General features: G+C 48.4%; 4 protein-coding genes and 1 non-coding gene across 5 annotated transcripts; 1 reads left to right on the forward strand and 4 right to left on the reverse strand.

Annotated features, from left to right (window-relative positions):
- Window positions 1–271: 271 nt before the first annotated feature.
- On the reverse strand, window positions 272–4,319 carry Asppvi_009456 (uncharacterized protein; the record flags this gene model as incomplete). Its single annotated transcript, XM_043305312.1, has 3 exons — window positions 272–1,293; window positions 1,351–4,252; window positions 4,317–4,319. 3 exons carry the CDS (start codon window positions 4,317–4,319, stop codon window positions 272–274), a joined length of 3,927 nt encoding a protein of 1,308 aa, XP_043161247.1.
- Window positions 4,320–6,518: 2,199 nt separating this feature from the next.
- Window positions 6,519–7,115, forward strand: Asppvi_009457 (uncharacterized protein; the record flags this gene model as incomplete). Its single annotated transcript, XM_043305313.1, has 1 exon — window positions 6,519–7,115. The coding sequence occupies one exon, from the start codon at window positions 6,519–6,521 to the stop codon at window positions 7,113–7,115; it is 597 nt and encodes a 198-aa protein (XP_043161248.1).
- A 155-nt stretch (window positions 7,116–7,270) lies between these two features.
- On the reverse strand, window positions 7,271–7,713 carry Asppvi_009458 (uncharacterized protein; the record flags this gene model as incomplete). Its single annotated transcript, XM_043305314.1, has 2 exons — window positions 7,271–7,495; window positions 7,558–7,713. 2 exons carry the CDS (start codon window positions 7,711–7,713, stop codon window positions 7,271–7,273), a joined length of 381 nt encoding a protein of 126 aa, XP_043161249.1.
- Window positions 7,714–8,190: 477 nt separating this feature from the next.
- Window positions 8,191–8,922, reverse strand: Asppvi_009459 (oxidoreductase, short chain dehydrogenase/reductase family; the record flags this gene model as incomplete). Its single annotated transcript, XM_043305315.1, has 1 exon — window positions 8,191–8,922. The coding sequence occupies one exon, from the start codon at window positions 8,920–8,922 to the stop codon at window positions 8,191–8,193; it is 732 nt and encodes a 243-aa protein (XP_043161250.1).
- A 1,892-nt stretch (window positions 8,923–10,814) lies between these two features.
- Window positions 10,815–10,886, reverse strand: Asppvi_009460. The gene has a single exon. It is a non-coding gene; the product is annotated as a tRNA-Met (tRNA).
- Window positions 10,887–12,957: the final 2,071 nt, after the last annotated feature.

Here is a 12,957-nt window from a genome sequence, read left to right on the forward strand (position 1 = left end):
CTTGGTTATCATGACAGTCATCCCATACGTAATGATTTTGCAAGATATTCATTCTTTTCTAATTGGAGGGTCAAATGTTGAGTTATTGACCTAGATCTTGAAGTTAAAGCCTATTAGTCAATCACGCGATAATCCTTTCGATTCCGCAACATCTTTGATGAACTTGTCTTTTAAAAATAGGTCATGGACTTAGGGCTATCGATCAAAGCATAGCAAATAGCGAAGCAAGCTGAATACTTTACATGGTGAAATCGCAGTGCTATGCCTCACTTCACCACTCACAATAAGCCCATGCATTAACCGTAACACCTCCTGAACAGCCCCAGCTTGTCATGTCTGCTTTATAACACTTCGCCTGGGCAAATTTAGCGCAGACCAACTCGCCCACCTGCGTATTTTTCGCTGCCTGATTCCAACTATTGGTCTCAGCATAATCACATTGGTCGTCCTGGATGGTCACTCCCTTCAAGCTCTTAGGCATTGATACAACATTGTTTTCCTCCCATTGTGGGCTGCTTTCACATCCGTCAAAGCTTGTACTCGAGCCATAACCTTGAATCTTAAAGAGAGGGAAGTCACCCATTTCCTCGAAGCCGAAGAACCAGTATACGTAGCCAGCGGGCGCCGGTGTCGGGTTAGATGTACTTGTCACCACAACTGTGCTAGTCACTGTCGGATGAACGGTGGTATAGACGGTAGTAGTGACGGAGGTGATGGGATCAAATATCCATCCCATCGCATTCGCACGCTGGAGGCCGCGTGCCCAGGCATCAGCCATGATCTGATACCCCTTGTCGTTGGGATTCTTTCCATCGTCCAAATCGTCCGTAGTCACAAAGGAATTCATATCAACGAGGAGAATGTGCTTTCCACTTTCAAATTTTCTTCGAACGAGCCGAACTGCCTGTTCGTTAAATTGGTTGATCCGATCGTTCACGGTAGAATCGCTTGAGGGAAGAATCAGTGCCAACAGAAGAACAGTATCAGGACAAGCATTGAAAATATCATCAACCAGTTCGCCTAGATCGATGATTGCCGAATTCACGGTGGACTTGCCGGCCATGTCGTTTGTACCTGCATGTAGAAGCACGACATTTGGACGATTCTCAAGTACCTCGCTGTAGGACCGAAGATCGTGAATTGTGGCATCCGCATGGCCTTCATTGTCGTTATCGGACATTGATCCCGCTTGTACAGATCCTATCATGTTGACAGTATTCCCTGCTAGGTTCAGAACCAACTTTTCACGATACCCATTGCCGTCAGAGCTCTTGCTACCTACGGTAATTGAGTCTGCGGATATACATCAGACTGTTATTGCCACTTGAGGTCAGAGTCAACAAAACATACCTCCAAACGGCAAGATGCGTAGTTTCATATTCTTCAGCTCCTTGGTTGGGAAGAGGTCTTCTTCCCACGAAGCTTTCGCCTGCCGGTAGGCCGTTGGATAGGCCCACGAAGGTATCAGTTGGTTGATATCTGCAATGGAGGTGGCATTCGCCGAAAGCCCACAGTCATCTGCCTCGGCGGTATTGTTTGCAAGGTTGGTGAACACAACTTTCCCATCATCAATGGCGTACTGAATGACGTTTTGCTTTTGATACGGGGAATCAAATGGCTTATCCGTAACAATGGGCCATGCTGGATATATATTACCCAGTTGTTCCTGCACGTAGCTCGCTAGCGCATACATGGCCAAGTTGTCGGCGTTGCGTTGAACATAATATCCAGCCGAGTTGAAAATGTCGCCTTCGAATCGTGCCAGGACTTTGGTATACTCAGGACCATAAGCTTTATGAGAGAAAATAACGGGAAGGTCCCCATGGATTTCTTCAGTATTGACCCAGAGATCCGTAATATGGGGATTGGGTGGTCGATGGATGTTCTGGTCGACATGGCACATCTCGTGGTAAAAGACCGTCGCGCGATTTTTGAAATAGCTATTCATGTTATACTGCCCGAAACCCTCTACGGCTTTTCCATAGGTAATGGCATCAGCCAGTGTGAGATAGGAAAAGAACCGAGGACAGAAATTAACGTATGGATATTCACCCGCATTCACAGTATATGCGACAGTCGATGAAGATCTGCTTGGGTTGCAAGGATCAATGCATTGATGCTGGGGGTCATCGCATCGTGCTAGGATGTACTGATTGAACAAACGACTGCCTATCCACGATGGGTAGACGGAAGAAAGATATTCGAAAATATCCTGAATTGCTTCCTGTTGATCTTTGTTCCTGGCAGCAAGCGAAAGATATTCTGAAGCTGCAATTGAATTGAAGTCGATCTTGGTGACTGCTTCACGACGAGCCAGAATCCGGTATTCGTCGTATGCCCCCTTGATAAAATTCTTTTGAGAGACGGTACAATCGTCTTTGTTAAAGAAGAGTCGAGTACCTTTTGCATTTCCCGTCACTGCATAGTCTCCATCATTAGGATACAGCTCACCAGAAGGAGCAGGTTTCTCAGGGCCGATGGAGGTACATGCGCCAGAGGGGCAATACCCACGCTTACAGGCAAAGTCACAGAGCCCTCCGTAGATATTCTCATCAAGGCCCGCTGCCGCGAATCCGGCGGGCCCGGTCATTGCAGGCGGTACTACCAGCGGGCCGGTAGCTGTGCATTTACATGAACTTCGGGGGCAGTACCCAAATCCGCAAGCGTAGCTACACAGCCCTGCAAGATTACCGTCGCCTGTCCCCGCAATGCAAGCCGGCGGAGCAAAGTCAGACACGGTGGGTGTCACCAAGGGGGCACTCACAGTGCCGCAAGCAGTTTCGGGACAGTAGCCATAGTTGCAATCAAAACTGCAGAGCCCAAGGTAGCTGGGGCTTTCTCCCTCAAGCGGGTAGCCAGTGATGCCGGTCGCATTGGGTAGCGTTCGGGGAGCGCCCATGGCCTGACAGACACAAGCGTCGGGGCAGTAACCGTACTTGCAGCTGTATTCGCAGAGACCCGCGAAATTGTTGGCACCAGTCCCTCGGATACATTTCTGATCGGTGAGCTTCGTGGATGGTGTTGCAGAGACCTGTCCTCCTTTGGCACTTCCTACCCAAGCGTTGTAGTTTTGGATACCCTGAGTGCAGCTTGTGGTGATTGCCTGGCCCTGCATTTGGGCAACGGTGGCGCCAGACCGGTGAATGGTCACTATCACCTGCCCGGTTTGGCCATTTGTAGGTACGCTGCCATGGTAGACACCGATGTTGCCGTCAGGGACATAGTCCCATCCACCTTCCTGGAATGCGCCACCAATTGTGACAGTCACTGAGGCTTGTGACCCTAGCAGAGCGGAGTAGAAAATGCGATCTTGGAAAACGCTACTGGGGCTGAACTCGAGCTGTAGCTGAGATGCAGTGTTCCCTGAAGTGCCACCATCTGAACAAGCATCGACCGGGTGGAGGCGGTACCATGCCGTGAGACTCTCCTGATTGATTGTCGCCTGGCCGCTTTTGTAGGTGTCAATAAGGAAGGGGAGGAATTCCCGCCACCCATCATGGGGCATATCTGTGGCATAGTTATAGGGAGCTTTTCCAATGTCAAAAGCTTCCATTGCCTTATCATACAGAGGCCCAATGTAGTGAGACTCTCCATAATCATTCCAGGAAATGATTTCCACAAATTCAGGTTGGACGAACATGATTTCCTGCCAGCGGTCAAACCAAAGATTGTCCCCTCGCCAGACCCAGTTCTTCTTATATCCCGGGAGGTTTGTATAAAACCACGGAGAAGCAGGCATCATGTAAGGCATGCCGCTTTCAAGATACTGGCGGTACGAGACATCGGTATAAGTATCCATTTCCTGACCTCCCCATGGCCAGGCGGCCCAGCTGAAGAGACCATCAGCTACTCCCAGTTCCATGGCCGCCTTAGCCCCAAGGGAAGAATAATCAGGCACGAAAAAGGCTCCTGTTCTCTCCTTGATGAGCTTCCAATCATCCGCACTTTCCGGTCCTTCAAAAGTTGAGACGAACGGTTTTCCGTGATACCGGTAGTATGATGACTGGGAGCTGAACTTGCCCAACAGATTCAAAACCTCATCTACCGGCCAGGGACCATTCCCGGCATAGTCCAGAGAGAAGAACAATTTGAATCCGAGAGAATTTGCGGTGTTAAAGGCATCAACGAGCGATGGGTCATTTGTCGGATCATTCCAAGCCATATTGAGGGCGAAAGCATCGATATGAGCGTCTTGGGCAAGTTTGATATCATTCTCCCAGTCCGATATGGTGTAATTGGCAGAGTTGGTGACCTAGGGCCGCAAGAGTTAGTAGGTCAAACAGAGGAGGATCCTGCAGCACCTTCATGCGCCATACCATAAAGTGAGCGAAAACGGCTCTGGCATGTGCTTTATGGCATCCTAGCCAAATAGCCAAGAGTAGCAACCACCATAGCATTTTTTTCACGCGAATAAGATATCAAGATCTAGTAGAATACCTGGAAATCAAGAAGTGAATGTGAAGAATAGGCTGATAAAGAGAGAACCTATTCAAAGGATGATATGGGAAGGAACAAAGGAAAGTGTGATGATTATAGATACCAAAGAGTGACAAGCGTAAAAATATAAGAAAGACTGTCAGTATGCAAGACTGATAATTGATAGCTTGAATGGGAGCCATCTTTTATATCTACAAATCGTGTCTAAACCCCCTAGGATATTGTCAAATACAGTAGAGAGCCATCAGAATGAAGCAGGTACGTAAGAAAAAAAGATTGGTAAGAAGATGAAGTCTCAAAACGAGGCTATCCCGACTAGACGATGCCCACCATAGTAGTTGCCCTAAGCTAGTTGCGTCCAAGGATGTGCGCATAGCGCATTTTCCACCTAGTACAGGACCGCTAAAGGCTACCATATGCTCAGATAAAAGAGATGCAGTGAGGGGTATGAGATACAAGATGTACATTTGTTTGATAAAATAACTCATGGGTCGTGGACGACGTCGAAATAGCTTCATTATCCCAAATAGGAAAATTCCCGAATGTTGTGGTATAGTAGTCGATGGACCCTAGTCCTTTTTCTAATATATCACAGAGCTTTCATCAATTGAGCTGAATAATTTTCTATAATGTAGGCTAGGAGGAGATATGAGGAGGGATATCATAATCTACGGCGACTTTCTGACGTGCTAATGCCATTCGCCCCAAGAGGCCTCTTGTACACTTTTTAGCGATATTGGCTACTGCTTAGTGTGCCTCCATCAGATAACGCGAACAGGATGTCAATCGTCCTATTAGGCCTGAGGTCAACGACTATACAGCAAATTTGGCATGCGCAACCTTCCGCTATTACATTATAATMCGCCACCAGTTTGTGCAGAATGCGCCGATGTAACCCTCTTGTCATTTGTTATATTAAGAATTCTAAGGAGTAAATCTGCATTGGAGGACCACTCTTGGATCCGTCATCTGTATGTCTCATAACGAAGTCGGCGGTGGCTAATTTATGGCTTTTGAACTACTTAGCAGGGAATGGAGGACATGTGATATCGCCCTCGTGTAGGGGCTAGGAGTTTGGGGCAGGTCAACCCAGCATGGCAGGCTTGGATGGCCAAGATCAATGAGCGGCGCAGGAGGTATTCTAAAACGAGCAATTACTTTAATAAACCAAGAATTGGAATCGTATGATACTACAAGGGGGTCCAAAAAGTTTTTCGGACCCCCACGGTATGTGGCTTATCGATCAAAATCATTCATTTAATTTGCTGAGGTCGTTGGCCGTCATTGATTTCCAACTTTCTATCAGTTTCTTGGTAACTTGGCAACACGACTACACGAGGAATCAAGGCATATTACGGTCAGACTAGACAAGGTGCTTATATGTCCATTCACCTATGTACCAATCTTTGTAATAAGCAGCACAGTCAGAAAACCCAGATCCAGTTGCCAAAACCAAAAGAAGGTAATACAGTGAGTGTAAAATATACAATGTGATACAACATCAAAAGAAATGGTTTGAGTGCTAATCTTCGAAATTGGCTTGGCAGCACCTAGTTTCTTGAGGGTTACTCCTGTTTCCGTTCCCATGCCAGTAATTACAGCATGGACCATAACACTAACTGCGTTAGTTACTTCGGCCTCGTTTTAGTGCGGAAATATTGCTTATATGGCCTTTTGGAGCTATGAGGCCATAACACAAGCAGCTTGTCAGCCTTGTCCCAAGCCTAGTCTAGTTCGCTTTTACTTTGTTCATTAATAAGCTTCCCCTCTTTCGTGCAACCACGTTGTATTTACCCTTGACCTCACGGATATCATCGCCAAAATCGACAAGATTTCTAGCACTACTAGATGCCTAAAGTTATATGGTGCCATCCGTTCCAGGAGATTGCCCATATTCCCGAGCTCCCAACGTGCAAAGAATGATCCAACTCTTTCTCACAGTCCTTGGGGTCTGTACTACTCTACTCTTCTTGTGGGTGCTCATTCCAGAGATGATTGTCCCCCGCTAAGTACATGTTGATACCCTTAGCCCTAGAATTTTTTCGCCGAACACCACTCAACAGTCCATTGGACAAGGCAACATGCAAGGACATGGTCAAGATGATACGCATACCATTGATATCAACTATGGGACTAGCATTATAAAAGGTGTGAACCCTGAATTTCGGGTCACGAAGAGACGTCGTCGACTCTTCGTGCAAGCCTGGCCATCGAATGGCACTTTTTTGTGCAAAGAAAACCCCACCCCGGCGGATATGATATACATTGGCCTCAACCCATCGGATATGCTGGTTCAACGATCATCATCTCAGGAGGAGGAGGATGCATTTGCAGACCGACTGCGACTCATTGGCGCACAGGAGTGGGAGGATCAAGAGAGATGTGAGAAAGAATACTACAATGAGGGTGAACAAAGTGGGCAGCGAAAATATCATCAATCAATCTATGCCTGGCCATCCAACAGCAAGGGGCTCTGGGTCTATGAGTATAATTCAGCCCCACATCTCCAACCGCGTGAGCTGCTGGATGCTTTGCGTGATGTCCAGGATATGGATGAGCAATGTGCTATCTTGGAAAAATGGCAGGCGACATTCTATGCGGATCCAGGCGACTACCCTCCTATTGCTGCCCTTTTCAAGGATCAGAAAAGAGATGAACATGGAAGAAAGGAACTGTAGTTATGAGTTTATAGTCTTCCTGACTTGAGTTGTGACTTCCTGTATTTTCCTCTTTAGCCAGAAAACATAAATGCTTCCATTGATGGCCTGTACCTGTTGCTTGGTGGTTGCATCTTTGACAGTATCAGGTAGGGATTCTTTCGTATTCGACTGACTTACGTGCAAAGAGCTAGACGAGCCCATTTCAACGGAACATATTTGTCACCTGCTCCCGCGTCAAGCAGCACCGAGACGAAGAATAAGTCCAATAAACTACGGGTCTGCTCGAGTTCATCCGCCCCGTTACTCTTCCACTGCTTCAGTAGATCCTCAGGTTGCTTGACACCCCCCGAGATCAAAGTGTTGCCAGCGACCATGGGGCGGGATGAGATGGTACTCGTCTGGTCCAAAGTCGCGCTAAAGGCTGTCAGTATCTTTCCTGTTTTAGTCTGAATAAACGAACTTTGATGATGCTTATCACGTATTGTACTGCATCACGGAGGCGATCAGGATGGTACTGGAAGTGGTTCAGGCGGTTCTCCTCTGCCAGTTGCAGGACTCGATGCGCTCGTTCACGGACAGCTTTTAGCCCGAGGACGTACTGGATTTCTGAATCCATTGACTGCTACTGTAGAGGAATATTCTTGGTGTTACTGTTCTAGGTCAGGAATGCGTCAAGCTGAACAAGAGCGAGGACACTTGGATGCGGGGTTGTTGTCCGGCAGGTCATTAGGTCAGCACTGCAGATTTGTATCCATTAGCTAACAAAATCAGGCATGCTGAAGTGGCATATCAAGATAGATCCCATAGTGTATTCAATGGCCACCAGGTTATCGGATTATCCCGTTAGGGCATCTCCGTCCTTATCTCCACTAATATAGAGATAAGACAGCCACTGCCTATCAAATGTTATCTATCATATCAAGGGCATACTACTGATATCCCAAACTGAACAGTTATGATTTGAGTGAAGAAAGAACATGATCACACCTTGGTACTAAACCGGATAGATCTTCCTCTGAATTTGCGAACAAATGCGGAATTATATTGTAACAACCCTCTACCTTATGCATACGCCCTGCAAGATACTAAATGCTCAAACAAACAATGATCCTGCATTTGAGCTCACACAGCTCCCCGTGGCATTCGTATCCTTCATCAGATAAACATACGCCTCTGCCACCTCCTCCACACTTCCAACCTTCCCCAGCGCCGTCTTCTTCGCCAACATCTCCGCCACCTCATCCGAAAACAAATCCGTCTTCACAGGCCCGGGACTAACGAAATTCACCCGCAGGGGCTTCATGTCCAATGCCAGACCGGGCACCATCCCGTGTAGGCCGGCCGAATATCCCGCAATAACAGCCCAATCCGGCTGCGGCCGATTCCCGATTACACCCCCCGTCAGGATCAGCGACGAGGTATACCCCGGCTTCAGGACCCGCAGGGCAAGTTTCGCGACGAGCAGCGGGACATGGAAGCGGATGTGTCCAGCCTTTTGGATGAATTGGAGATCGATGTCCTTAAGCGTTTTAACGGCCAAGGCGTCCCCGGCAGTGTAGACGATGTGATCGCAAGAGCCGATTTCCTCGAAGAGTTTGACGAGGCGTTGCTCGACGTCTGGGAGGGAGAGATCGCAGGTGTGTCCTGTTACTTGCCCGGCGAGGTACTTTCCTTTCAGGGAAGAGACGGCCTGAGTGATGCGGGAGGGGTTGGAGGAGGAGATGTGCACGATGGCGCCTTCGGAGAGACATTTGTCGGCGACGCCGTAGCCGATGCCGGCGCTGCCGCCGAAGATGACGATTGTAGAGTTTTTGATAGAGGGCATTTTGGTCTTTATTAGTACTAATAACAAGGCACTTGATTGTTAAGGATGTCGTGGTGTGGGATTTATATACTTGAATATCATATCCGGATTTAATTCGGAGATAAAGGGTGCGTATCTCCAAGAATTTTGATGGACTTTTTGCCGGCTTTTCCGGCATTTGCCAAAGGACGGGGAAATTGGATGACAAATGGACAATAATCTACTGACGACTTGTATGATTGTATCCATCTCGAAGACCGACTGATCTGTCCGAAATCCCGCTAAGCCGAGACCGCCGACGTCCCAGATTGCTCAGATAACATAGTCCACATTGCCTTCTGTCAGCCACAAATACTCACCCTGCCTGATGTGGCAGATATCTAGTATTTTCCTCCCGTAACCTGCTCACATTGTCCTAACTCAGCTCCGCATAGCAAAGCATCCCATCAGGCTCCCAATAAACGACCAATGCCCGCAAGCCCTATATTCCTCCAGCTTGCCACAGAATCCAACCGCGTAGTCTTGATCCTTGGTTTCGTCGTAACCACATCTCCCTTCCACTGGGCGTTCAGTTCCAGATCCCCAGGGACTGTCTCAATAAGGCTCGCCCGAACTTGACCGAACTCGAGTACTCCGCTCTCGCCCTGAGAGTTAACCTGGGTTTGGCTTCTCCAGTAGCCACGCCCAGGGGGAAACCAAATGCAAAGCACCAACGCAGTCACCATACAGCCGAAGTTCTTCGAGAAGGATTGCACGACACATACTCAGGGGGGTTTCGAGTCAGTCGGAGAGCACCCATTCGGTGGAGAACCGAATTGCCCAGGCGTCGTGGACGTTCCCCGTCGCGAATTCTTGGTTGGCACTGTCGAAGACGGGGAAGACGCTCTTCTCCTAGACTAGGTCCGCTACCTCGATCCAGTGGGACTCTGTAAGATCCGTGCTAGTAGGATTGCGCGCGCATGCATGGAGGCCGATTACGTTGTTCGCTTCGGCCATAGTGGCCAGGAAGGAGGGCATGGCCTCGATCTCGCCGGGTCACTCAGGGAGGCGAACCGGTGAAGCCCTGGATATTCATGATCGGAGCGAGCGACACAGTTTTTTGCCTGTTGCTTTTAATCCCATCCACATATTTAATCCAAGAGAAGGTGACTTGCTTGTCTCACACTCGGCAAGACCCACGGCTGTCCGTTCTTCGCGATAAGCACCAGAGATCAAAGAGACTTTCGTTGGATGGCTATCTGCATCGAAGCCGCATTAATCCAAAGAGATGATCAAGGGCTAACTGGGTGGCCCAAGAGCTGCAGGTCCGTATTGTTCGTCTTGCGTGCAGGGATGCGAGACCGATGATATGGCAGCACTCTGCGGATTCTGAGGGAACCAGTGCGCAGTTGTCGCGCAAGACTCATAACATTTCCCTCAGCGGAGAGATTGGTGACATTATATTATAATATTCTCATCCGAGCATTAGAATTTAGGTGCGGAGTATCAATCATGGTATAAGTGGAGCAAAGCTTGTACAGTCTCGGCGTCTGATGTTGTCCCGACATGGCAGTCGAACTGCGACCGGCACGATGCATAGGACCGTTGGACTATGTGATCTCACCATTGTCAATTATAAACCAGAGTCGGGGTTGGTTATCTATTTGAAAAGTTGCTTTCATCGTTCATTGTCCGAGATGAATGCTTTGGTTCTTTTGTGACATGCCCAGAGCCGAAGCGAGTAGTCCTGTCCTGACTGGGAAGGTTTCCCCCCTGGTCGCATGAGTCAGTACTTGAGTTATGCTTGATCGCTTAAAGTAGGTTAGCCGGACTTGGCATTGGGAAAGGAACCAATCATTGTGCAGCAGCCCAGACAAAAAGGAAAAGAGAGAATGGGGTGCACAAAAAACCAACGAAAAGGAAAAAGAACTGAATAGCATGTCCTGGTTTCGATCCAGGGACCTCCGGGTTATGAGCCCGGCGCTCTTCCCCTGAGCTAACATGCTGTTGTTGAAATTGTCACTTTCATTTCGTTTTATTAGCCAGCACGGATACATATGAAGCAATAAAATCCCCCAATTTATCGCGATAAATAAATTAACAGCACTAAGAATAAAAAAGGAAAGAAAAATGGATATATTCCACACTGTAATAATTATTGAAGCACCGACTAAGGTATTGGCCAATAAATCCAGCTACGTATTTGTCCATGGTCTCTTCTCCATCTTCAACAGAGTCAAACATATATATTTCTTGAAAGATGACACCAATAAAGAACTGACAACCACTCATTTTTGGATAATGCATTCACCGCGAGATTGACGCCTGGTCACAATCAGACAAGGTTAATCATCCCTGAGTCGTGTAAAATAGCCTGCCAGAAATAAGGTGGTATGTTCCAAGGTCACGACCGATGGCGCCTAATTTCCCCTGTTGAAAAACCATGGTGACACGCTGATCCATATAAACAGTCGAATGATAAAAGGCTGAGACACCTCGGACTAGTAGAATTGAAGAGACCTGTAGTCCTGGGAACATCAGGGTTCGGGAGTCATATTCTGGATACATGAGTCGCCGAGTGGCGCCTGTTATGCCCGTGAAACTGTCTCCCTGAGCTTGTTCAACGAACTCGTATAGAGAAGAGAGCTATACGGATTACTGACGAGTATCTTTCGGGAATTTGTTGCGGATAATTTCTACCTAGACGCCTATGCAGGGTCTGTTTCATCCTGGTCCTTTCCTCCGTTCCGATTCTAGGCCACGGGTAGGGAGGAGACGCTGTATCAGCTCAGGCTGTAGCGACGCAGGATCGATCCAATGGAAGATGTCCAGAATTAGTAAACGATGGTCCCTTAATTCCTAGAACAGGAGAACAAGTGAGACAGCTCCAGCTAGAAGCTCGCGGTAAGTTGTTAGCATCGGAGGATATTCCGGAAACGCAAAGTGACGACACCATAGTGAGACAAAGCAGTATAAGTTAATATATTTCTATATGACCAAGCAGAAGTGMTGGACTAAGGTACATGATTCTGCCCACTCCACAGTCCGGACACGGCCATGGTGAGAGAATGGCCGCTTATTGGGCGGCGAAGATGGATCTCGTACTTTACCATCAACTGGGGTCCCTAAGGCTATTGGTACTGACTACAAACCCCGCTGCCTATTCGGAGGACATCCGGTGCATTTAGCCGACAAGACACGGCACTGGTCAATGACAAACAGGATAGATCAAAAGCGCGAGTCAGTCACTGAAACATATAGATGAAACCCCTTCTTGGCGCCGTTGGTGACAGGGAAGCCAAGGGACCCCTATGTCTTGGCAGGGACTGGTTCATCTCCTGTGGCCCCATCGCTCCAACTAGACTGTTAATGCTATCGCCAGTACTCCGTCCTCTAACCACCATTGCTATATAAACCCTTCTACCCCCGATTCATCATGATTCCTCTAAGTCTTCAGCATTCATCTCTCCTTGATTATCTGTGTTCTTTCGTTCTTCTCTCTCTTTCTCTCCTTCATTTCAGTCATTCTTTACATTTTAACACTCTTTCAAAATGAAGTCGACCTTCGGATTGCTCGCTCTGGCAGCGGCAGCTAAACTCGTCAGCGCCCACGCCACCGTCTACGCCGTCTGGATCAACGACGTGGACCAGGGTACGGGAAACTCCGCTGACGGATACATTCGCAGTCCCCCCAACAACAGCCCTCTCACCGATGTCACCTCCTCCGACATGACCTGCAACGTCAACGGCAAGAAGGCTGTCGCTAAGACCCTCTCCGTCAAGGCCGGTGACAAGGTCACCTTCGAGTGGCACCACGACTCTCGTTCTGCCTCCGACGACATCATCGCTTCCTCCCACCATGGTCCCATCATGGTCKACAYGGCKCCCACCGAGAAGGGCACTGCTGGCAACGGCTGGGTCAAGATCGCTGAGGAGGGCTACTCGAACGGCAAATGGGCGGTTGATAATCTGATCGCCAACAAGGGCAAGCACTCGATCACCGTTCCCGACGTCCCCGCTGGCGAGTACCTGTTGCGTCCTGAGATCATCGCCCTGCACGAGGGTAACCGCCAGGGT

The sequence above is a fragment of the Aspergillus pseudoviridinutans genome (genome assembly GCF_018340605.1).
Source record: "Aspergillus pseudoviridinutans IFM 55266 DNA, scaffold_7, whole genome shotgun sequence".
NCBI lineage: Eukaryota > Fungi > Ascomycota > Eurotiomycetes > Eurotiales > Aspergillaceae > Aspergillus > Aspergillus pseudoviridinutans.